This window comes from Oncorhynchus mykiss, chromosome 2 (genome assembly GCF_057628025.1).
Source record: "Oncorhynchus mykiss isolate SJ-2025 chromosome 2, ASM5762802v1, whole genome shotgun sequence".
NCBI classification, from domain to species: Eukaryota; Metazoa; Chordata; class Actinopteri; order Salmoniformes; family Salmonidae; genus Oncorhynchus; species Oncorhynchus mykiss.
Window position 1 is genome coordinate 100912626 of NC_143023.1, and position 25433 is coordinate 100938058.

Below are 25433 nucleotides of genomic sequence, written 5' to 3' on the forward strand. Positions count from 1 at the left end.
AAAAGAAGCATCAAAAGTTGTGCTATAAATTCCCAGACAACACAAAGATTCCTTGATGCCCTTCCAGACTCCCTCTGCCTACCCAAGGACGTCAGAGGACAAACATCAGTTATTTTTCCAACTTAATTGAGGAAAATAAGAACAATCCGAAATGTATTTTTGATACTGTCACAAAGCTAACTAAAAAGTAACATTCCCCAAGTGAGGATGGCTTTCACTTCAGCAGTAATAAACTAATGAACTTCTTTGAGGAAAAGATCATGATCATTAGAACGCAAATTACGGATTCCTCTTTAAATCTGGGTATTCCTTCAAAGCTCAGTTGTCCTGAGTCTGCACAACTCTGACAGGACCTAGGATCAAGAGAGACACTCAAGTGTTTTAGTACTATATCTCTTGACACAATGATGGAAATAATCATGGCCTCTAAACCTTCAAGCTGCATACTGGACCCTATTCCAACTAAACTACTGAAAGAGCTGCTTCCTGTGCTTGGCCCTCCTATGTTGAACATAATAAACGGCTCTCTATCCACCGGATGTGTACCAAACTCACTAAAAGTGGCAGTAATAAAGCCTCTCTTGAAAAAGCCAAACCTGGACCCAGAAAATATAAAAAATTAGCGGCCTATATCGAATCTTCCATTCCTCTCAAAATTTTTAGAAAAAGCTGTTGCGCAGCAACTCACTGCATTCCTGAAGAGAAACAATGTATACGAAATGCTCCAGTCTGGTTTTAGACCCCATCATAGTACTGAGACTGCACTTGTGAAGGTCGTAAATGACCTTTTAATGGCATCAGACTGAGGCTCTGCATCTGTCCTCGTGCTCCTAGACCTTAGTGCTGCTTTTGATACCATTGATCACCACATTCTTTTGGAGAGATTGGAAACACAAATTGGTCTACACGGACAAGTTCTGGCCTGGTTTAGATCTTATCTGTCGGAAAGATATCAGTTTGTCTTTGTGAATGGTTTGTCCTCTGAAAAATCCACTGTAAATGTTGGTGTTCCTCAAGGTTCCGTTTTAGGACCACTATTGTTTTCACTATATATTTTACCTCTTGGTGATGTCATTCCAAAACATAATGTTACCTTCCACTGCTATGCAGATGACACACAGCTGTACATTTCAATGAAACATGGTGAAGCCCCAAAATTGCCCTCGCTAGAAGCCTGTGTTTCAGACATAAGGAAGTCGATTGCTGCAAACTTTCTACTTTTAAACTCGGACAAAACAGAGACGCTTGTTGTAGGTCCCAAGAAACAAAGAGATCTTCTGTTGAATCTGACAATTAATCTTAATGGTTGTACAGTCGTCTCAAATAAAACTGTGAAGGACCTCGGCGTTACTCTGGACCCTGATCTTTCTTTTGAGGAACATATCAAGACTGTTTCAAGGACAGCCTTTTTCCATCTACGTAACATTGCAAAAATCAGAAACTTTCTGCCCAAAAATGATGCAGAAAAACTATCCATGCTTTTGTTACTTCTAGGTTAGACTACTGCAATGCTCTACTTTCCGGCTACCCGGATAAAGCACTAAATAAACTTCAGTTAGTGCTAAATACGGCTGCTAGAATCCTGACTAGAACCCAAAAATGTGATCATATTACTCCAGTGCTAGCCTCCCTACACTGGCTTCCTGTTAAGGCAAAGGCTGATTTTAAGGTTTTACTGCTAACCTACAAAGCATTACATGGACTTGCTCCGACCTATCTTTCTGATTTGGTCCTGCAGTACATACCTACACGTATGCTATTGTCACAAGACGCAGGCCTCCTAATTGTCCCTAGAATTTCTAAGCAAACAGCTGGAGGCAAGGCTTTCTCCTATAGAGCTCCATTTGTATGGAATGGTCTGCCTACCCATGTGAGAGACGCAGACTCGGTCTCAACCTTTAAGTCTTTACTGAAGACTCAGTTCTTCAGTGGGTCATATGATTGAGTGTAGCCTGGCCCAGGAGTGTGAAGGTGAACGGAAAGGCTCTGGAGCAACGAACCGCCCTTGCTGTCTCTGCCTGGCTGGTTCCCCTCTCTCCACTGGGATTCTCTGCCTCTAACCCTATTACAGGGGCTGAGTCACTGGCTTACTGGTGCTCTTTCATGCCGTCCCTAGGAGGGGTGCGTCACTTGAGAAGGTTGAGTCACTGACGTGATCTTCCTGTCTGGGTTGGCGCCCCCCCTTGGGTTGTGCCGTGGTGGAGATCTTTGTGGGCTATACTCGGCCTTGTCTCAGGATGGTAAGTTGGTGGTTGAAGATATCCCTCTAGTGGTGTGGGGGCTGTGCTTTGAAAAAGTGGGTGGGGTTATATCCTTCCTGTTTGGCCCTGTCCGGGGGTATCATCGGATGTCTCCTGGCCCCCCCTGTCTCAGCCTCCAGTATTTATGCTGCAGTAGTTTATGTGTTTGGGGGCTATGGTCAGTTTGTTATATCTGGAGTACTTCTCCTGTCTTATCCGGTGTCCTGTGTGAATTTAAGTATGCTCTCTCTAATTCTCTGTTTCTCTCTTTATCTCAGAGGACCTGAGCCCTAGGAACATGCCATCAGGACTACCTGGCATGATGACTCCTTGCTGTCCCCAGTCCACCTGGCCGTGCTGCTGCACCAGTTTCAACTGTTCTGCCTGCGGCTATGGAATCCTGACCTGTTCACTGGACGTGCTACCTGTCGCAGACCTGCTGTTTTCAACTCTCTCGAGACAGCAGGAGTGGTAGAGATACTCTTAATGATCGGCTATGAAAAGCCAATTGACATTTACTCCTGAGGTGCTGACTTGCTGCACCCTCGACAACTACTGTGATTATTACTATTTGACCATGCTGGTCATTTATGAACATTTGAACATCTTAGCCATGTTCTGTTATAATCTCCACCCGGCACAGCCAGAAGAGGATTGGCCACCCCTCATAGCCTGGTTCCTCTCTAGGTTTCATCCTAGGTTTTGGCCTTTCTAGGGAGTTTTTCTTAGCCACCGTGCTTCTACACCAGCATTGCTTGCTGTTTAGGGTTATAGGCTGGGTTTCTGTACAGCACTTTGAGATATCAGCTGATGTAAGAAGGGCTTTATAAATACATTTGATTTGATTTGATTTTGATCCTCCTCTCTACCATTCTCCAGTAGTCTGTGATCCTCCTCTCTACCATTCTCCAGTAGTCTATGGTTCTCCTCTCTACCATTCTCCAGTAGTCTATGATCCTCCTCTCTACCATTCTCCAGTAGTCTATGATCCTCCTCTCTACCATTCTCCAGTAGTCTGTGATCCTCCTCTCTACCATTCTCCAGTAGTCTGTGATCCTCCTCTCTACCATTCTCCAGTAGTCTATGATCCTCCTCTCTACCATTCTCCAGTAGTCTATGATCCTCCTCTCTATCATTCTCCAGTAGTCTGTGATCCTCCTCTCTACCATTCTCCAGAAGTCTGTGATCCTCCTCTCTACCATTCTCTAGTAGTCTATGATCCTCCTCTCTACCGTTCTCCAGGGGTGTTTCTCACCTGTTTGTAGTCCTTGTGCAGCTTCTTGTATTGGAACATGTTGCTGAGGACTGTGGCCGCTGCTTTGGATGCTTTCAGCTTCCCAGGGCTACAAGAGAGACAACATAAAAATTATATTTAATCAAAGCTGCTACCGATCAATACACTGGGGGACAGTAAATATTATATACCTGCTACCAATCAATATACCAGGGCCAGTAAATACAATATACCAGGGCCAGTAAATATGATATACCAGGAACAGTAAATATGATATACCAGGGACAGTAAATATGATATACCAGGAACAGTAAATATGATATACCAGGAACAGTAAATATGATATACCAGGGCCAGTAAATATGATATACCAGTAACAGTAAATATGATATACCAGGACCAGTAAATATGATATACCAGGAACAGTAAATATGATCTACCAGGGCCAGTAAATATGATATACCAGGGCCAGTAAATATGATATACCAGGGCCAGTAAATATGATATACCAGGGCCAGTAAATATGATATACCAGGGCCAGTAAATATGATATACCAAGGGCCAGTAAATATGATATACCAGGGCCAGTAAATATGATATACCAGGGCCAGTAAATATGATATACCAGGGCCAGTAAATATGATATACCAGGAACAGTAAATATGATATACCAAGACCAGTAAATATGATATACCAGGGCCAGTAAATATGATATACCAGGACCAGTACATATGATATACCAGGACCAGTAAATATGATATACCAGGGCCAGTAAATATGATATACCAGGAACAGTAAATATGATATACCAGGGCCAGTAAATATGATATACCAGGGCCAGTAAATATGATATACCAGGGCCAGTAAATATGATATACCAGGACCAGTAAATATGATATACCAGGGACAGTAAATATGATATACCAGGGACAGTAAATATGATATACCAGGAACAGTAAATATGATATACCAGGGACAGTACATATGATATACCAGGGACAGTAAATATGATAATACCAGGGCCAGTAAATATGATATACCAGGGCCAGTAAATATGATATACCAGGAACAGTAAATATGATATACCAGGGACAGTAAATATGATATACCAGGAACAGTAAATATGATATACCAGGGCCTGTAAATATGATATACCAGGGCCAGTAAATATGATATACCAGGGCCAGTAAATATGATATACCAGGAACAGTAAATATGATATACCAGGGCCAGCAAATATGATATACCAGGAACAGTAAATATGATATACTTGCTACCAATCAATATACCAGGGCCAGTAAATATGATATACCAGGGACAGTAAATATGATATACCAGGAACAGTAAATATGATATACTTGCTACCAATCAATATACCAGGGCCAGTAAATATGATATACCAGGAACAGTAAATATGATATACCAGGACCAGTAAATATGATATACCAGGGACAGTAAATATGATATACCAGGGACAGTAAATATTATATACCAGGGCCAGTAGATATGATATACCAGGACCAGTAAATATGATATACCAGGAACAGTAAATATGATATACCTGCTACCAGTCAATATACCAGGGCCAGTAAATATGATATACCAGGAACAGTAAATATGATATACCAGGACCAGTAAATACGATATACCAGGGACAGTAAATATGATATACCAGGGCCAGTAAATATGATATACCAGGGCCAGTAAATATGATATACCAGGGCCAGTAAATATGATATAACAGGACCAGGAAATATGATATACCAGGGCCAGTAAATATGATGTACCAGGGCCAGTAAATATGATATACCCTGGGCTGATCAAGTAGACATTGTCCTAGTTGGAGATGTTAGCATCCTTATCATGGGAGTAAAATTAGGTACAGTGCCTTGCGAAAGTATTCGGCCCCCTTGAACTTTGCGACCTTTTGTCACATTTCAGGCTTCAAACATAAAGATATAAAACGGTATTTTTTTGTGAAGAATCAACAACAAGTGGGACACAATCATGAAGTGGAACGACATTTATTGGATATTTCAAACTTTTTTAACAAATCAGAAACTGAAAAATTGGGCGTGCAAAATTATTCAGCCCCCTTAAGTTAATACTTTGTAGCGCCACCTTTTGCTGCGATTACAGCTGTAAGTCGCTTGGGGTATGTCTCTATCAGTTTTGCACATCGAGAGACTGAAATTTTTTCCCATTCCTCCTTGCAAAACAGCTCGAGCTCAGTGAGGTTGGATGGAGAGCATTTGTGAACAGCAGTTTTCAGTTCTTTCCACAGATTCTCGATTGGATTCAGGTCTGGACTTTGACTTGGCCATTCTAACACCTGGATATGTTTATTTTTGAACCATTCCATTGTAGATTTTGCTTTATGTTTTGGATCATTGTCTTGTTGGAAGACAAATCTCCGTCCCAGTCTCAGGTCTTTTGCAGACTCCATCAGGTTTTCTTCCAGAATGGTCCTGTATTTGGCTCCATCCATCTTCCCATCAATTTTAACCATCTTCCCTGTCCCTGCTGAAGAAAAGCAGGCCCAAACCATGATGCTGCCACCACCATGTTTGACAGTGGGGATGGTGTGTTCAGCTGTGTTGCTTTTACGCCAAACATAACGTCTTGCATTGTTGCCAAAAAATTCAATTTTGGTTTCATCTGACCAGAGCACCTTCTTCCACATGTTTGGTGTGTCTCCCAGGTGGCTTGTGGCAAACTTTAAACTACACTTTTTATGGATATCTTTAAGAAATGGCTTTCTTCTTGCCACTCTTCCATAAAGGCCAGATTTGTGCAATATACGACTGATAGTCTCCCACCTCAGCTGTAGATCTCTGCAGTTCATCCAGAGTGATCATGGGCCTCTTGGCTGCATCTCTGATCAGTCTTCTCCTTGTATGAGCTGAAAGTTTAGAGGGACGGCCAGGTCTTGGTAGATTTGCAGTGGTCTGATACTCCTTCCATTTCAATATTATCGCTTGCACAGTGCTCCTTGGGATGTTTAAAGCTTGGGAAATATTTTTGTATCCAAATCCGGCTTTAAACTTCTTCACAACAGTATCTCGGACCTGCTCGGTGTGTTCCTTGTTCTTCATGATGCTCTCTGCGCTTTTAACGGACCTCTGAGACTATCACAGTGCAGGTGCATTTATACGGAGACTTGATTACACACAGGTGGATTGTATTTATCATCATTAGTCATTTAGGTCAACATTGGATCATTCAGAGATCCTCACTGAACTTCTGGAGAGAGTTTGCTGCACTGAAAGTAAAGGGGCTGAATAATTTTGCACGCCCAATTTTTCAGTTTTTGATTTGTTAAAAAAGTTTGAAATATCCAATAAATGTCGTTCCACTTCATGATTGTGTCCCACTTGTTGTTGATTCTTCACAAAAAAATACAGTTTTATATCATTATGTTTGAAGCCTGAAATGTGGCAAAAGGTCGCAAAGTTCAAGGGGGCCGAATACTTTCGCAAGGCACTGTATGTCTCGATTGTTTCTACCCATTTATTTGTATTTTTATTTCACCTTTTATTTAACCTTTACTTAACCAGGGGGTGGGGGGAATACTATTTTTTGAGGGGGACCTGGCAAGATGTCAACAGGAAGTAGTCAGTGTGTACACACTACACAAGACAAAACATTAATCCTCCAGCTTTACCGTATTTTGTAGCTTGTTCCAAGACCAAGGAGCATTATAAGAGAAGGTTATTTTTCTCATTTCAGTCATGGCCTCATAATACTACATCTGTGGGCTTGGGGCAGGGACAGGCAGACAGGGCTGGGTAAATGCTCGGGAAATGTGTTACCAAATTGTCTGAAAGGTGGTATATAGTATGCAAATTTTATTCCGTATCCACTCCTCTAGGAAACACTGTTACTATGGGGACCAGTAGTGAGGAAGTGGCCATCTGAATGGATATCACTCATAATAACTGACCAGCAAAAACTCTAGGCACTAGTATAGCAGAGAGCCTGTATGCATAATAACAAGTCTAACTCCTCGCTGTTGCAGAACGAGACAGGGCTGTCTACTCTCGCCTTTACTATTACCATTCACACTCAAACCCTGGACATTTCCTGGTCAAATCACGTGGTCAGTAAAATCTTTGGTCACAACATTCCTACTCATTTTCCATATACCTGCTGTCATGGGAGTTCTTAATGGCCACCAGTTTCTATTAAACATCAGGTTAAATACCAGCAGAAACACTGCTACCAATATTCCTCCCATTCCATACCTGCTGTCGTGGGAGTTGTTTTTTTGTTACCCCTTTTTCTCCCCAATTTTATGGTATCCAGTTGGTAGTTACAGTCTTGTCCTATCGCTGCAACTCCCGTACGGACTCGGGAGAGGTGAAGGTTGAGTGCCGTTCATCCTCCGAAACACAACCCAACCAAACCACACTGCTTCTTGACACAATGCCCGCTTATCCCAGAAGCATCCCAAAACATCCCTGCCGGCTAAACCCTACCCTAACCCGGATGACGATGGGCCAATTATGCGTCTCCCGGTCGCGGCCAGCTACGACAGAGTCTGGACTCGAACCAGGATCTCTAGCGGCACAGCTTAGCACTGTGATGCAGTGCCTTAGACCACTGAGCCACTCGGGAAGCCAGGCCACCAGTTTCTGTTACACACCAGGTTAAATACCAGCAGAAACATTGCTACCAATATTCCTTCCATTCCATACCTGCTGTCGTGGGAGTTCTTAATGGCCACTAGTTTCTGCAGCCCGTCGAAGAAGGCGATGTCCCGGGCTGCGATGGAGCTGGAGGTCACCAGGTTGTTCAACGTTCCACAGATGTTGACCACCACATCGCTCGACGGCTCCTTCTGCTGACCGTCAGCAGGCAGTTCGGTCACCAGGTTGTTCACTACCTTTGTGGCTGGAGAGAGGAACGTTTTATTGGTTGACCTGTAGTTGTGTTGTTGGTCCTTGCTCTAACATGAAATAAATGCCCCCCCCAGCTGGTTTCGCTTATATGTCATTCAAGGACAAATTCTAACTTTGTGTTCCACATGTGCAATGCAAATGTTAATGCAAATCTCACATTGCCATGAAATCAATCCCTAATATTCATGAAAGTCTGATTTCTGCCAAGATCTGCTGTTCTCGTGATGTCATGTTTTAATAAGAAACCGTATGCCGCAACCAATTTCCCATCTGTGACAAAATTACAACTACTTTTGTATTGAAGTGGGTCAAAGGTCAAAGGTACTACTGCGTTACACACATATTTTGTCTATGGTTACTGACCCATGGCGTTCTTGTCCTTGGCATGGCGTGACAGGTTTCTGAGGAAGCCGGTGAGGGATTTCAGCTCCAGGTCATTATTGGTCCTCAGTTTGTCCAACATCACAGGAAGCATCCTCTCCTGCTCCAGAGCCACATGACTCAGCACCTCCGCCCACTGAGGATGGAGAGAGAGAGAGATTCATTGAAAGGTATGTCCAAGTCAAGAACACTTTAAATGCTGTATTTGGCCTTGTCCATAAACAAACCCTACCCCCATAGATTTGCTCAAATCTTCAGATCCCCACAAGTGTCTGGGATAGGGCATGTTTCTGGACAGAGTTATCAACCTGATCCATGTCAGTGATCTGACTTGGAGCTGCTCCCTCTCTTGGGAGAGAGAGAGGTCATTCTACACCTTCATAAAAAAGGGTTCCAAAAGGCTTATTAGGGTGTCCCCATAGGAGCCCTTTGGTTCCAGGTAGAACCCTATTGGGTTCCACGTAGATTATTCTGTGGAAAGGGTTCTACATGGAACCCAAAGGTGTTTTACCTGGAACCCTGGAACCAAAAGGGTTCTTCAAAGGGGACAGCTTATTTTCTAATAGTGTTGAGACAGTGTTCCCAACCTACTTAAGTTACTGTACGTTGTAACCCCAATCACATCTTGCTCTGGCTGCTGAATCGCCCATTGGCATGGGCAACTCTCAACACTCACCCTCTTGTCTCCTGCGGTGATGTTCTGCAGAGCCCCGGCTGCAGCCTCGCGGGTAGTGGAGTTATTCTCACAGCCCTGCAGCACGCTGTTATACAGCCCCACCACCTGGGGGTGCCACAGCCACTCCAGACCCTTGGGTACGCGGGCCACCTCCGTGAACGTAGCCATGTCCTGGTTCTTCCTCTGACAGAAGGGAAAGGAGTCAATGTGATAAAGGAGTTACATTTTCACACAGACAGGGTCATTCTGAAAACCATTAAGACAATTAAGGTCATTCTGAATACCATTAAGACAATTAGGGTCATTCTGAATACCATTAAGACAATTAGGGTAATTCTGAATACCATTAAGACAATTAGGGTCATTCTGAACACCATTAAGGCAATTAGGGTCATTCTGAATATCATTAAGACAATTAGGGTCATTCTGAATACCATTAATTAGGGCAATTAGGGTCATTCTGAACACCATTAATTAAGACAATTAAGGTTCAACTGCTAAACTGACAGAAGAACAAGAACATTGAAGAACAACGACGACGGAAGAAGGAGGACCAGAAGACTATAAGAGGATTGACAGTGAGATACATACATCTTTGACTTTCTTGCTCTGAGGGGTAAAGCAACCAATGGCTTCACTCCTGCTTGTTTCCTGGCCTCTGGTTGGTCCTTCCAGACGTAGCTGGGCTGAGGGCGGGATCTCACTGTACAGTTGGTAGGAGAGGTTCCTCAGGACACATAAAGAGTTCTCCACACCCTGGAAACATACAGAAAAATGATTAGGTCCATACTCAAATTAGATAATCTGATGTGTGGTAAGGGGTCTGGTGCAAAATGCCTGCTGTGGCATCACCTAGGTAGGAAATTATTGGTTGAGGTGAGTTCCCCCTTTCGTTGCAAAGCGCTTTGAGCATCTGGAAAGGCACTATATATATATATATCCAATCGATAATGAAATGATTATTCTACAATGTGCTTGGCCTCACCTTTTCCTCCACCTTGCCATCCTGTACCGAGGCCTGGATGTATCCTACCAGGGCATCCACCAGACCGTTGGTCTCGCGCATCTGACGTCTGGTCTTCTCATTCACTGAGCTCAGGTTCCTGGGGACAGCAGGGTGAGAGGTTAGAGGTTCCTGGGGACAGCAGGGTGAGAGGTTAGAGGTTCCTGGGGACAGTAGGGTGAGAGGTCAGGGACGGGATAGTCAAACAGAAATCAGAGCTGACATGGAACTCTATAGTGTAGGTGAGAACAGTGTCCTTACCCGAAAAATTATGTGAAGAATGAGAAGAACAACAAGAATAACAGAAAGTGTACTATACTAGTATACTATAGTGTACTATACTGCAGTGAACTATGTAGTGTACTATACTAGTGTACTATATTGCAGTGAACTATATAGTGTACTATAGTGTACTATACTAGTGTAATATACTGCAGTGAACTATGTAGTGTACTATACTGTACTATACCAGTGTACTATAGTGTACTATACTGCAGTGAACTATATAGTGTACTATAGTGTACTATACTAGTGTACTATACTGCAGTGAACTATGTAGTGTACTGTACATACTACACTATAGTGTATTATACTGCACTATAGTGTATTTTACTGTACTATAGTGTATTACACTGTACTATAGTGTACTATAGTGTACTAGAGTGTATTATAATATAGTGTATTCCACGGCTATAGTTTATAATACTGTACTATAGTGCACTATACTGTAGTGTACGATAATGTACTATACTGCACTATCCTATTGTGTATTATACTGTACTACCCTATACTGTACTATATTGTAATGTGCGATAGTGTATTATACTGTACTATACTATAGTGTATTACACTGTACTATAGCTTATAATACTGTACTATTGTGTATTATACTGTACTATACTATACTATCCTATAGTGTACTACACGGTACTATCCTAAAGTGTACTATAGTGTATTATACTGTACTATACTATAGTGTATTACACTGTACTATAGCTAATAAATACTGTACTATTGTGTAATATACTGTACTATACTATACTGTGCTATCCGATAGTGTACTATAGTGTATTATACTGTACTATCCTATAGTGTATTATACTGTGCTATCCTATAGTGTACTATAGTGTATTATACTGTACTATCCTATAGTGTACTATAGTGTATTATACTGTACTATCCTATAGTGTACTATAGTGTATAATACTATACTATCCTATAGTGTACTATAGTGTATTATACTGTACTATCCTATAGTGTACTATAGTGTATTATACTGTACTATACTATAGTGTACTATAGTGTATTATACTGTACTATCCTATAGTGTACTATAGTGTATTATACTGTACTATCCTATAGTGTACCATAGTGTATTATACTGTACTATCCTATAGTGTACTATAGTGTATTATGCTGTACTATCCTATAGTGTACTATAGTGTATTATACTGTACTATCCTATAGTGTATTATACTGTACTATCCTATAGTGTACTATCCTATAGTGTATTATACTGTACTATCCTATAGTGTACTATAGTGTACTATCCTATAGTGTATTATACTGTACTATCCTATAGTGTACTATAGTGTACCATCCTATAGTGTATTATACTGTACTATCCTATAGTGTACTATAGTGTACTATCCTATAGTGTATTATACTGTACTATCCTATAGTGTACTATAGTGTATTATACTGTACTATCCTATAGTGTACTATAGTGTACTATCCTATAGTGTATTATACTGTACTATCCTATAGTGTACTGTAGTGTACTATCCTATAGTGTATTATACTGTACTATACTATAGTGTATTGTACCTGAGACATCCGGTGGTGTTGTAGAAGATGTCAACCTCAGAGGGGCTCTGCTGGATGACCTCAGTGTCTCCACTTCCTGAGAGCGGGATCAGAATCGTCTCTGTGAGCTCAGCTAGCGTCTCCTTGGCTAGTTTCTCCTTCAGGTTGTCTTTGGATGACAGGTTCCACAGAATACCTGACAGAAAACCCAGAGAGACACGCACGCTCAGTAAAGTGGGCCCAGGGTGGTTCACAAACACATCGTAGAAAGCATGATTCTCAGCGGGCAAATTGCATCTTCATAACATACTTTTCTCGTTGTAAACTCGTCAACTGGTATCTTTTTCAGGTAAATACGTATTTTGTTGACAATATCAACTAGCAAACACGTGTAGTGTGTTACCACTATGACCAGTCTCGTAGGACCTAACCAAGTTGTCATTACAGCTCTCGACAGCCTGTCTTTCTCTCTCTCTCTCTCCTCTACAGCAGTTCCCCATCGCTGTGCACAAACAACCTGAACGTGTAGAGGGCCAGACAATGATTGTGTTCTAACAGCTTGACTAGAGGGAGTGAAAGGACTGTGAGTCATACTGGGTGTGGTAGAGAGAACACTACATGTGGAGACAACTCAGTCCTATACACTATGGACTCCTCACACACACGAAAACAGACACCACCTTTTCATGGATGTGTCTTATTCAGGTCCCATAAAGGGTAACGGGTCCTCAGCTCTCCACTCCCTCACCACCACCCTGCAACCCAAATATTCCTTATTGGGGTTGACGAACTCACTTAACCCCAGAATCTGTTGTAGAAAGCTAGGCGTTGAGGAGTTTCCTTTGAGTCCAAAAGAGAGTTTCAGTTCAACCCTCAGCCTGCTACCGGTCTAGACAGGAGGATGGAAAGGTTAAGATAGACTACAGAGAGGCAGGGACGTTAACTAGAGCAGAGAAAAGCCTTCAGATCTCAGCAATTCAACATGGCCGCCAGTCCACCTATCACAGAACGTTGACTCGGATGTGAATGCCAGTTCTACTAATTCTATTTCCATGGAGTCAACTCTATTGAGAGGCCATGGTGTGAGTGACAGACAGGGTTCTCATACCTGTTATATCACCTAGTTATTTCACCTAAAGTTATTTCACCTAAAGTTATTTCACCTAAAGTTATTTCACCTAGTTATTTCACCTAGTTATTTCACCTAAAGTTATTTCACCTAGTTATTTCACCTAGTTATTTCACCTAAAGTTATTACACCTAAAGTTATTTCACCTAAAGTTATTACACCTAAAGTTATTTCACCTAGTTCTTTCACCTAAAGTTATCTCACTTAGTTCTTTCACCTAGTTATTTCACCTAGTTATTTCACCTAAAGTTATTACACCTAGTTATTTCACCTAGTTATTTCACCTAAAGTTATTTCACCTAGTTATTTCACCTAAAGTTATTTCACCTAAAGTTATTACACCTAAAGTTATTTCACCTAAAGTTATTACACCTAAAGTTATTTCACCTAGTTCTTTCACCTAAAGTTATCTCACTTAGTTCTTTCACCTAGTTATTTCACCTAGTTATTTCACCTAAAGTTATTACACCTAGTTATTTCACCTAGTTATTTCACCTAGTTCTTTCACCTAAAGTTATCTCACTTAGTTCTTTCACCTAAAGTTCTTTCACCAGGTATGTTACGTTCTTTTATTTTTTGTTACCCCTTTTTCTCCCCAATTTGATGGTATCCAGTTGGTAGTTACAGTCTTGTCTCATCGCTGCAACTCCCGTACGGACTCTGGAGAGGCGAAGGTCGAGAGCCATGCGTCCTCCGAAACACAACCCAGCCAAGCCACACTGCTTCTTGACACAATGCCCACTTAACCCAGAAGCACCAATGTGTCAGAGGAAACGCCGTACACCTGGAGACCGTGTCAGCGTGCACTGAGCCCGGCCCGCCACAGGAGTCGCTAGCGGGCGATGGGACAAGAACATCCCTGCCGGCCAAACCCTCCCCTAACCCGGACGACGCTGGGCCAATTGTGTGCCGCCCCATGTGTATCCCGGGCGCGGCCGGCTGCGACAGAGCCTGGACTCGAAACTAGCACTCGATGCAGTGCCTTAGACCACGGCGTCACTCGGGAGGCCGAACACGTTCTCTTTTCCAACAACGGCCTGTCAGCGTATCTTACCTGGCTACCTTAGAGATGAATGCACTAACTGGAGGTTTCTTTGGATACGATACTATATGACTTTGTTGTCCATATGTTACAGGCAAACAATGGACATGTGTCTTCCACTCCGTCCTCGACCCCCCCCTACCACCACCACCACCACCACCACCACCAGACAGCACAAATCACACAGTCTGCTCAATGACAAACATTTAAAATGTCCCGACCTGTGATGTTCTTGCGTAGCTCGTCATCATTCTCCTTCAGAGCATTTATGAGCTGTGGAATTCCTCCCTCCTCGATGAGAGACATCTTGTTGTCCATGTTCTCATAGATGACGTTCCTCATAGCCCCTGTGGCGTAGCGAGCCACCTCCTGGTTCTCACTGTTGAACAGCCTCACCAGCTCCGGTATGGCCTTATATTGCCGCACCTAGTGATGGAAGAGAGAGAGAGGGACAACTCTGTAAGGTTCAGACTCAAACGTATGGTACTAATTCACTCCCTACCCCATCTCCTTGGCCCCAACCAGTCAATGTTTTTGCAGGTCTGGAGAGGTGAAGGCCGAAGGGAAGAGGTATAGAATTAATTGGGACTGGCTGGAGCTCCTTAGTGAACCCTGTTACCCCTCCAACAAGAGGATACATAAATAACTATCTGTAGTGCTGCTAGTTAACAGAACAAGTTCCTACAACAGGAGTAGTCAACCCTGTTCCTGGGGTACTGCGGGATTGTGTTTCAACTAGGCACCACACCTGACCAACTGAGCTAATTGATCAGTTCAGTGATTACCTAAATTCCACACACCTGGTCTTCCGGTGACAATCCAGGACCAGGGTTGCCTACCCCTGTCCTACACGATACCTGTCTGTGACAAACTACTACAGACCTGCTTGGAACAAAATTGTGTCTGTCTGTCTGTCACATCAACAAGACCACATTCTTTTATAATGACTAAGATCACATGAACGCCTGCTGAACTGTGACATAAATCAAAGTTGAGACTTTTATAATAAGCTGCTACGACAAGATTGCCAGTTGATACACAATAGTTCTTATGCAACTAACAACTTCACCACTATTAAAGTATGTCCCTTATATTCTGCTAAGGAATACCGTACCACACCGACTGGGGTTCGTCAGTTAGTCGTCTTTTCCACATCAGACAGTGGGAAACATCACAGAGAAGGAAACATCAGACATGGCAAACACAATTGCATCACTTTTTAAATATTTTTTATAAAAAACATTAAGACTAACTACATCACTTCTTCTTTTTATAAGAAACATTAATGTGATGAAAATCCCAAATTGTTTGCATAGTCAACTTACACACACAGCTCTGACACACACACACTTATCCCACCAGACATGCCACCAGGGGTCTTTTCACAATCCGCAAATCCATAACAAATTCAAGAAAGCGTACTGTATTATATAGAGCCATTATTGCCGTTCCATCTCATATTGTTCAAATAAACAGCATACCAGGTTTAAAAAAACAGATAAATGGACAACCTGTGGACAACTATTCCCCATGGGTCCCAAATGGACAACCTATTCCAAATGGGTCCCAAATGGACAACTATTCCCCATGGGTCCCAAATGGACAACTATTCCCCATGGGTCCCAAATGGACAACCTATTCCAAATGGGTCCCAAATGGACAACTATTCCCCATGGGTCCCAAATGGACAACTATTCCCCATGGGTCCCAAATGGACAACCTATTCCCAATGGGTCCCAAATGGACAACCTATTCCCCATGGGTCCCAAATGGACAACTATTCCCCATGGGTCCCAAATGGACAACTATTCCCCATGGGTCCCAAATGGACAACTATTCCCCATGGGTCCCAAATGGACAACTATTCCCCATGGGTCCCAAATGGACAACTATTCCCCATGGGTCCCAAATGGACAACCTATTCCCCATGGGTCCCAAATGGACAACTATTCCCCATGGGTCCCAAATGGACAACTATTCCCCATGGGTCCCAAATGGACAACTATTCCCCATGGGTCCCAAATGGACAACTATTCCCCATGGGTCCCAAATGGACAACTATTCCCCATGGGTCCCAAATGGACAACCTATTCCCCATGGGTCCCAAATGGACAACTATTCCCCATGGGTCCCAAATGGACAACCTATTCCCCATGGGTCCCAAATGGACAACTATTCCCCATGGGTCCCAAATGGACAACTATTCCCCATGGGTCCCAAATGGACAACTATTCCCCATGGGTCCCAAATGGACAACTATTCCCCATGGGTCCCAAATGGACAACTATTCCCCATGGGTCCCAAATGGACAACTATTCCCCATGGGTCCCAAATGGACAACCTATTCCCCATGGGTCCCAAATGGACAACTATTCCCCATGGGTCCCAAATGGACAACTATTCCCCATGGGTCCCAAATGGACAACTATTCCCCATGGGTCCCAAATGGACAACTATTCCCCATGGGTCCCAAATGGACAACTATTCCCCATGGGTCCCAAATGGACAACTATTCCCCATGGGTCCCAAATGGGCAACTATTCCCCATGGGTCCCAAATGGACAACTATTCCCCATGGGTCCCAAATGGAAAACCTATTCCCCATGGGCCCTGGTCTAAAGTAGTGCACTATATAGGGAATAGGGTTCTATAGGGCTCTGGTCTAAAGTAGTGCACTATATAGGGAATAGGGTTCTATAGGGTCCTGGTCTAAAGTAGTGCACTACATAGGGAATAGGGTTCCATTTGAGAACCAGACAAAAAGGAACTCCCTTATTACCTGGTTCTTGGAATCGCTGTTGTTGTAGCATTCGTGTTGAATATAAGCTGCTCCCAGAACCTGCATGTCAGCATCGTCCTCCTTCAGGTACCTCACCGCCGTGCCCATGTCCAAGTTATTAATCCTGTCCAATCACAAAGAGAGCAATCAATCATTATGGCCCCCGGGGGATTCAATCTGATCACGAGGGTGGACAACGCAGCTTTTAAAGGCAATGTTACCGCGTTCATTTAAGGTAAACACTGCAGATGTCGGCTCGTTTAAAAATGACATTTAAATTATCAAGCCTGCTAAAATGTGTATCTACCGTGGATCAGAATGAATGAGAGCCACCTGCAATCTAGCCGCCTAATCATCCAACATTGGTGTCCGACCTCACTAACCCTCTTGTGGTTGAATGGAAGCAAGTCCCAGCAGCAATGTTCCACCATCTAGTGGAAAGCCTTCCCAGAAGACTGGAGGCTGTTATAGCAGCAATGTTCCAACATCTAGTGGAAAGCCTTCCCAGGAGAGTGGAGGCTGTTATAGCAGCAATGTTCCAACATCTAGTGGAAAGCCTTCCCAGAAGAGTGGAGGCTGTTATAGCAGCAATGTTCCAACATCTAGTGGAAAGCCTTCCCAGAAGAGTGGAGGCTGTTATAGCAGCAATGTTCCAACATCTAGTGGAAAGCCTTCCCAGAAGAGTGGAGGCTGTTATAAGAGCAATGTTCCAACATCTAGTGGAAAGCCTTCCCAGAAGAGTGGAGGCTGTTATAGCAGCAATGTTCCTACATCTAGTGGAGAGCCTTCCCAGAAGAGTGGAGGCTGTTATAGCAGCAATGTTCCTACATCTAGTGGAAAGCCTTCCCAGAAGAGTGGAGGCTGTTATAGCAGCAATGTTCCAACATCTAGTGGAAAGCCTTCCCAGAAGAGTGGAGGCTGTTATAAGAGCAATGTTCCAACATCTAGTGGAAAGCCTTCCCAGAAGAGTGGAGGCTGTTATAGCAGCAATGTTCCAACAACTAGTGGAAAGCCTTCCCAGAAGAGTGTAGGCTGTTATAGCAGCAATGTTCCAACATCTAGTGGAAAGCCTTCCCAGAAGAGTGGAGGCTGTTATAGCAGCAATGTTCCGACATCTAGTGGAAAGCCTTCCCAGAAGAGTGGAGGCTGTTATAGCAGCACTGTTCCAACATCTAGTGGAGAGCCTTCCCAGAAGAGTGGAGGCTGTTATAGCAGCAAAGGGGGGACCAACTCCTTATTAATGGCCATGATTTTTGAATTAGATGTTTGACGAGCAGGTGTCCACATTCTTTTGGTCATGTAGTTAATCAAGACTAGTCCTGGAATGAAAATCATAGGCTAGTCAATTGAGAATCACCTTTGAATAAGTTTTTTGTCCTGTGTCTGGGAAACTGGCCCTCTGTGTATGACAGGGTTGAGGTCAATCACATTCAAAGGAAGTACACTGAAATTAGGCAAACTGTGGTAAAACTCAACCCTGGTATCTGATTAGGCAAACAAGGGGAATACTCAACCCTGGTGTCTAATTAGGTAAACTGTGGTAAAACTCAAACCTGGTATCTGATTAGGCAAACAAGGGGAATACTCAACCCTGGTTGTCTAATTAGGTAAACTGAGGTAATACTTGACCAGCCAGGCCAACATGATTCACAGATTTCACTGCCGTGGTATAATTATGTGCCTGTGTGAATGGTAACTCATCTTAAGGTAGCACACTGTGTGTTTTTTTTCTCCATCTACTGCGCTAACCGCTAGGCGCCAGCTGTTTGTGTGTGACATGTGAAGCCTAAAACTGCTGTGGTACCACACCCAAACCAGTCCTGCCACTTAAGGGAGCAACGCGGGAGTCGTCTCAGAATCCATAGCTGTTACACACATAGAAACACTTACACACTTTTTTCACACTCTTCACATACACTGCTGTTACTGTTAATTATCTATCCTGATTGGTCACTTTTAACTGACTTTTAACTCTGCGTTGTTGGTTAAGGGCTCGTAAGTAAGCATTTCACAGTAAAGTCTACACCTATTGTATTAGGCATGTGACCAATAACATGTGACCAATAACATGCGACCAATAATATTTGACCAATAACATGTGACCAATAACATGTGACCAATAACATGCGACCAATAACATTTGACCAATAAGATGTGACCAATAACATGCGACCAATAAGATGTGACCAATAACATGTGACCAATAACATGTGATTTATATTATTACAGTGCATGTAATATACATGCACCCAGGGGTATTGCAGCTTGACCCTCATGTTCTGCACCCAGGGGTACTGCAGCTTGACCCTCATGTACTGCACTCAGGGGTACTGCAGCTTGACCCTCATGTACTGCACCCAGGGGCATTGCAACTTGACCCTCATGTTCTCGTCTTAACTGTGTATGAAATTTCTGTTGTTCGCTACACATGGACAATAAAGTTGTATTCTATTCTATTATATTGTCATTGTGTATCCAGTCCTTACTCTTGAGGTTTCCCCCATGCTGCCAGTCATGTCTTACCCACTGAGGTTTCCCCCATGCTGCCAGTCATGTCTTACCCACTGAGGTTTCCCATGCTGCCAGTCATGTCTTACCCACTGAGGTTTCCCCCATGCTGCCAGTCATGTCTTACCCACTGAGGTTTCCACCATGCTGCCAGTCATGTCTTACCCACTGAGGTTTCCCATGCTGCCAGTCATGTCTTACCCACTGAGGTTTCCCCCATGCTGCCAGTCATGTCTTACCCACTGAGGTTTCCCATGCTGCCAGTCATGTCTAACCCACTGAGGTTTCCCCCATGCTGCCAGTCATGTCTTACCCACTGAGGTTTCCCCCATGCTGCCAGTCATGTCTTACCCACTGAGGTTTCCCCCATGCTGCCAGTCATGTCTTACCCACTGAGGTTTCCCCCATGCTGCCAGTCATGTCTTACCCACTGAGGTTTCCCATGCTGCCAGTCATGTCTAACCCACTGAGGTTTCCCCCATGCTGCCAGTCATGTCTTACCCACTGAGGTTTTCCCCATGCTGCCAGTCATGTCTTACCCACTGAGGTTTCCCCCATGCTGCCAGTCATGTCTTACCCACTGAGGTTTCCCATGCTGCCAGTCATGTCTTACCCACTGAGGTTTCCTATGCTGCCAGTCATGTCTTACCCACTGAGGTTTCCCCCATGCTGCCAGTCATGTCTTACCCACTGAGGTTTCCTATGCTGCCAGTCATGTCTTACCCACTGAGGTTTCCCATGCTGCCAGTCATGTCTTACCCACTGAGGTTTCCTATGCTGCCAGTCATGTCTTACCCACTGAGGTTTCCTATGCTGCCAGTCATGTCTTACCCACTGAGGTTTCCCATGCTGCCAGTCATGTCTTACCCACTGAGGTTTCCTATGCTGCCAGTCATGTCTTACCCACTGAGGTTTCCCCCATGCTGCCAGTCATGTCTTACCCACTGAGGTTTCCCATGCTGCCAGTCATGTCTTACCCACTGAGGTTTCCCCCATGCTGCCAGTCATGTCTTACCCACTGAGGTTTCCTATGCTGCCAGTCATGTCTTACCCACTGAGGTTTCCTATGCTGCCAGTCATGTCTTACCCAATGAGGTTTCCCCCATGCTGCCAGTCATGTCTTACCCACTGAGGTTTCCCATGCTGCCAGTCATGTCTTACCCACTGAGGTTTCCCCCATGCTGCCAGTCATGTCTTACCCACTGAGGTTTCCCCCATGCTGCCAGTCATGTCTTACCCACTGAGGTTTCCTATGCTGCCAGTCATGTCTTACCCACTGAGGTTTCCCCCATGCTGCCAGTCATGTCTTACCCACTGAGGTTTCCCATGCTGCCAGTCATGTCTTACCCACTGAGGTTTCCCCCATGCTGCCAGTCATGTCTTACCCACTGAGGTTTCCCCCATGCTGCCAGTCATGTCTTGCCCACTGAGGTTTCCCCCATGCTGCCAGTCATGTCTTACCCACTGAGGTTTCCCATGCTGCCAGTCATGTCTTACCCACTGAGGTTTCCCCCATGCTGCCAGTCATGTCTTACCCACTGAGGTTTCCCATGCTGCCAGTCATGTCTTACCCACTGAGGTTTCCTATGCTGCCAGTCATGTCTTACCCACTGAGGTTTCCCCCATGCTGCCAGTCATGTCTTACCCACTGAGGTTTCCCCCATGCTGCCAGTCATGTCTTGCCCACTGAGGTTTCCCCCATGCTGCCAGTCATGTCTTACCCACTGAGGTTTCCCATGCTGCCAGTCATGTCTTACCCACTGAGGTTTCCCCCATGCTGCCAGTCATGTCTTACCCACTGAGGTTTCCCATGCTGCCAGTCATGTCTTACCCACTGAGGTTTCCTATGCTGCCAGTCATGTCTTACCCACTGAGGTTTCCCATGCTGCCAGTCATGTCTTACCCACTGAGGTTTCCCCCATGCTGCCAGTCATGTCTTACCCACTGAGGTTTCCCCCGTGCTGCCAGTCATGTCTTACCCACTGAGGTTTCCCCCATGCTGCCAGTCATGTCTTACCCACTGAGGTTTCCCCCGTGCTGCCAGTCATGTCTTACCCACTGAGGTTTCCCCCATGCTGCCAGTCATGTCTTACCCACTGAGGTTTCCCCCATGCTGCCAGTCATGTCTTACCCACTGAGGTTTCTCCCATGCTGCCAGTCATGTCTTACCCACTGAGGTTTCCCATGCTGCCAGTCATGTCTTACCCACTGAGGTTTCCCATGCTGCCAGTCATGTCTTACCCACTGAGGTTTCCCCCATGCTGCCAGTCATGTCTTACCCACTGAGGTTTCCCCCATGCTGCCAGTCATGTCTTACCCACTGAGGTTTCCCCCATGCTGCCAGTCATGTCTTACCCACTGAGGTTTCCCATGCTGCCAGTCATGTCTTACCCACTGAGGTTTCCCATGCTGCCAGTCATGTCTTACCCACTGAGGTTTCCCATGCTGCCAGTCATGTCTTACCCACTGAGGTTTCCCCCATGCTGCCAGTCATGTCTTACCCACTGAGGTTTCCTATGCTGCCAGTCATGTCTTACCCACTGAGGTTTCTCCCATGCTGCCAGTCATGTCTTACCCACTGAGGTTTCCCATGCTGCCAGTCATGTCTTACCCACTGAGGTTTCCCATGCTGCCAGTCATGTCTTACCCACTGAGGTTTCCCATGCTGCCAGTCATGTCTTACCCACTGAGGTTTCCCCCATGCTGCCAGTCATGTCTTACCCACTGAGGTTTCCCATGCTGCCAGTCATGTCTTACCCACTGAGGTTTCCCATGCTGCCAGTCATGCCCATCGGTCCGTCGTAGATATCCATGCCCTTCCCGACACTGTGAATGCTCTTGACAGACATGGTCCTGGGAAGAGAGGCCTGTCTCTGTTGCTGCATCGTCATCAGATTCCCCTGAGACCCCGACGACACCTACAATAAATACATAATAATAAAATAAAATGAATAACAATTATAGATTTGAATTTGTATAGCGCTAAGGCATTTAAAAAATATATATTTAATAGCTAATAATAGTAATATGACAGATAAACATCAAGGCAGGTAAAAATAGTGATAGTGTAGAAGTTGCTAAGAATACTTCTCAGATTAGACCCGGCCCGTCCTGAACCATGGGCTATGTGAAAATATGGGGGCTCACCTCCCAGTGTTGTTATATAGTATATATACACACACACACACATATATATATATATATATATATATATACTGTATACTGTATTATAGTGTGTTGTATTTTATACAGTATTATAGTGTGTTGTATTTTATACAGTATTATAGTGTGTTGTATTTTATACAGTATTATAGTGTGTTGTATTTTATACAGTATTATAGTGTGTTGTATTTTATACTGTATTATAGTGTGTTGTATTTTATACAGTATTATAGTGTGTTGTATTTTATACTGTATTATAGTGTGTTGTATTTTATACAGTATTATAGTGTGTTGTATTTTATACTGTATTATAGTGTGTTGTATTTTATACTGTATTATAGTGTGTTGTATTTTATACAGTATTATAGTGTGTTGTATTTTATACAGTATTATAGTGTGTTGTATTTTATACAGTATTATAGTGTGTTGTATTTTATACAGTATTATAGTGTGTTGTATTTTATACAGTATTATAGTGTGTTGTATTTTATACAGTATTATAGTGTGTTGTATTTTATACAGTATTATAGTGTGTTGTATTTTATACTGTATTATAGTGTGTTGTATTTTATACAGTATTATAGTGTGTTGTATTTTATACAGTATTATAGTGTGTTGTATTTTATACAGTATTATAGTGTGTTGTATTTTATACAGTATTATAGTGTGTTGTATTTTATACAGTATTATAGTGTGTTGTATTGTTCTACTGTATTATAGTGTGTTGTATTTTATACTGTATTATAGTGTGTTGTATTTTATACAGTATTATAGTGTGTTGTATTTTATACTGTATTATAGTGTGTTGTATTTTATACAGTATTATAGTGTGTTGTATTTTATACTGTATTATAGTGTGTTGTATTTTATACTGTATTATAGTGTGTTGTATTTTATACAGTATTATAGTGTGTTGTATTGTTCTACAGTATTATAGTGTGTTGTATTTTATACAGTATTATAGTGTGTTGTATTTTATACTGTATTATAGTGTGTTGTATTTTATACAGTATTATAGTGTGTTGTATTTTATACAGTATTATAGTGTGTTGTATTTTATACTGTATTATAGTGTGTTGTATTTTATACAGTATTATAGTGTGTTGTATTTTATACTGTATTATAGTGTGTTGTATTTTATACTGTATTATAGTGTGTTGTATTTTATACTGTATTATAGTGTGTTGTATTTTATACAGTATTATAGTGTGTTGTATTTTATACAGTATTATAGTGTGTTGTATTTTATACTGTATTATAGTGTGTTGTATTTTATACAGTATTATAGTGTGTTGTATTTTTATACAGTATTATAGTGTGTTGTATTTTTATACAGTATTATAGTGTGTTGTATTTTATACAGTATTATAGTGTGTTGTATTTTATACTGTATTATAGTGTGTTGTATTTTATACAGTATTATAGTGTGTTGTATTTTATACTGTATTATAGTGTGTTATATTTTATACAGTATTATAGTGTGTTGTATTTTATACAGTATTATAGTGTGTTGTATTTTATACAGTATTATAGTGTGTTGTATTTTATACAGTATTATAGTGTGTTGTATTTTATACTGTATTATAGTGTGTTGTATTTTATACAGTATTATAGTGTGTTGTATTTTATACAGTATTATAGTGTGTTGTATTTTATACTGTATTATAGTGTGTTGTATTTTATACAGTATTATAGTGTGTTGTATTTTATACAGTATTATAGTGTGTTGTATTTTATACTGTATTATAGTGTGTTGTATTTTATACAGTATTATAGTGTGTTGTATTTTATACAGTATTATAGTGTGTTGTATTTTATACTGTATTATAGTGTGTTGTATTTTATACAGTATTATAGTGTGTTGTATTGTTCTACTGTATTATAGTGTGTTGTATTTTATACTGTATTATAGTGTGTTGTATTTTATACAGTATTATAGTGTGTTGTATTGTTCTACTGTATTATAGTGTGTTGTATTTTATACAGTATTATAGTGTGTTGTATTTTATACAGTATTATAGTGTGTTGTATTTTATACAGTATTATAGTGTGTTGTATTTTATACTGTATTATAGTGTGTTGTATTTTATACTGTATTATAGTGTGTTGTATTTTATACAGTATTATAGTGTGTTGTATTTTATACAGTATTATAGTGTGTTGTATTTTATACTGTATTATAGTGTGTTGTATTTTATACTGTATTATAGTGTGTTGTATTTTATACTGTATTATAGTGTGTTGTATTTTATACAGTATTATAGTGTGTTGTATTTTTATACAGTATTATAGTGTGTTGTATTTTATACAGTATTATAGTGTGTTGTATTTTATACAGTATTATAGTGTGTTGTATTGTTCTACTGTATTATAGTGTGTTGTATGTTATACAGTATTATAGTGTGTTGTATTGTTCTACTGTATTATAGTGTGTTGTATTTTATACAGTATTATAGTGTGTTGTATTGTTCTACTGTATTATAGTGTGTTGTATTTTATACAGTATTATAGTGTGTTGTATTTTATACAGTATTATAGTGTGTTGTATTTTTATACAGTATTATAGTGTGTT

The 25433-nt window shown here is 42.1% G+C and overlaps 1 protein-coding gene across 2 annotated transcripts in view; it reads right to left on the minus strand.

Moving 5' to 3' along the window:
* The window catches only part of pkp3a (plakophilin 3a), a 56831-nt gene that overhangs the window by 6575 nt on the left and 24823 nt on the right, over positions 1 to 25433 (minus strand). For both annotated transcript variants that reach the window (XM_090214271.1, XM_090214264.1), the window contains 10 exons: positions 22457 to 22617; positions 17192 to 17315; positions 14634 to 14838; positions 12263 to 12437; positions 10418 to 10535; positions 10024 to 10188; positions 9433 to 9615; positions 8739 to 8892; positions 8172 to 8367; positions 3496 to 3583 (listed from right to left, as the gene is read on the minus strand). In XM_090214271.1, the coding sequence (XP_090070397.1) occupies positions 3496 to 3583; positions 8172 to 8367; positions 8739 to 8892; positions 9433 to 9615; positions 10024 to 10188; positions 10418 to 10535; positions 12263 to 12437; positions 14634 to 14838; positions 17192 to 17315; positions 22457 to 22617 (1569 nt within the window). The remainder of the gene's footprint in view (positions 1 to 3495; positions 3584 to 8171; positions 8368 to 8738; positions 8893 to 9432; positions 9616 to 10023; positions 10189 to 10417; positions 10536 to 12262; positions 12438 to 14633; positions 14839 to 17191; positions 17316 to 22456; positions 22618 to 25433) is intronic.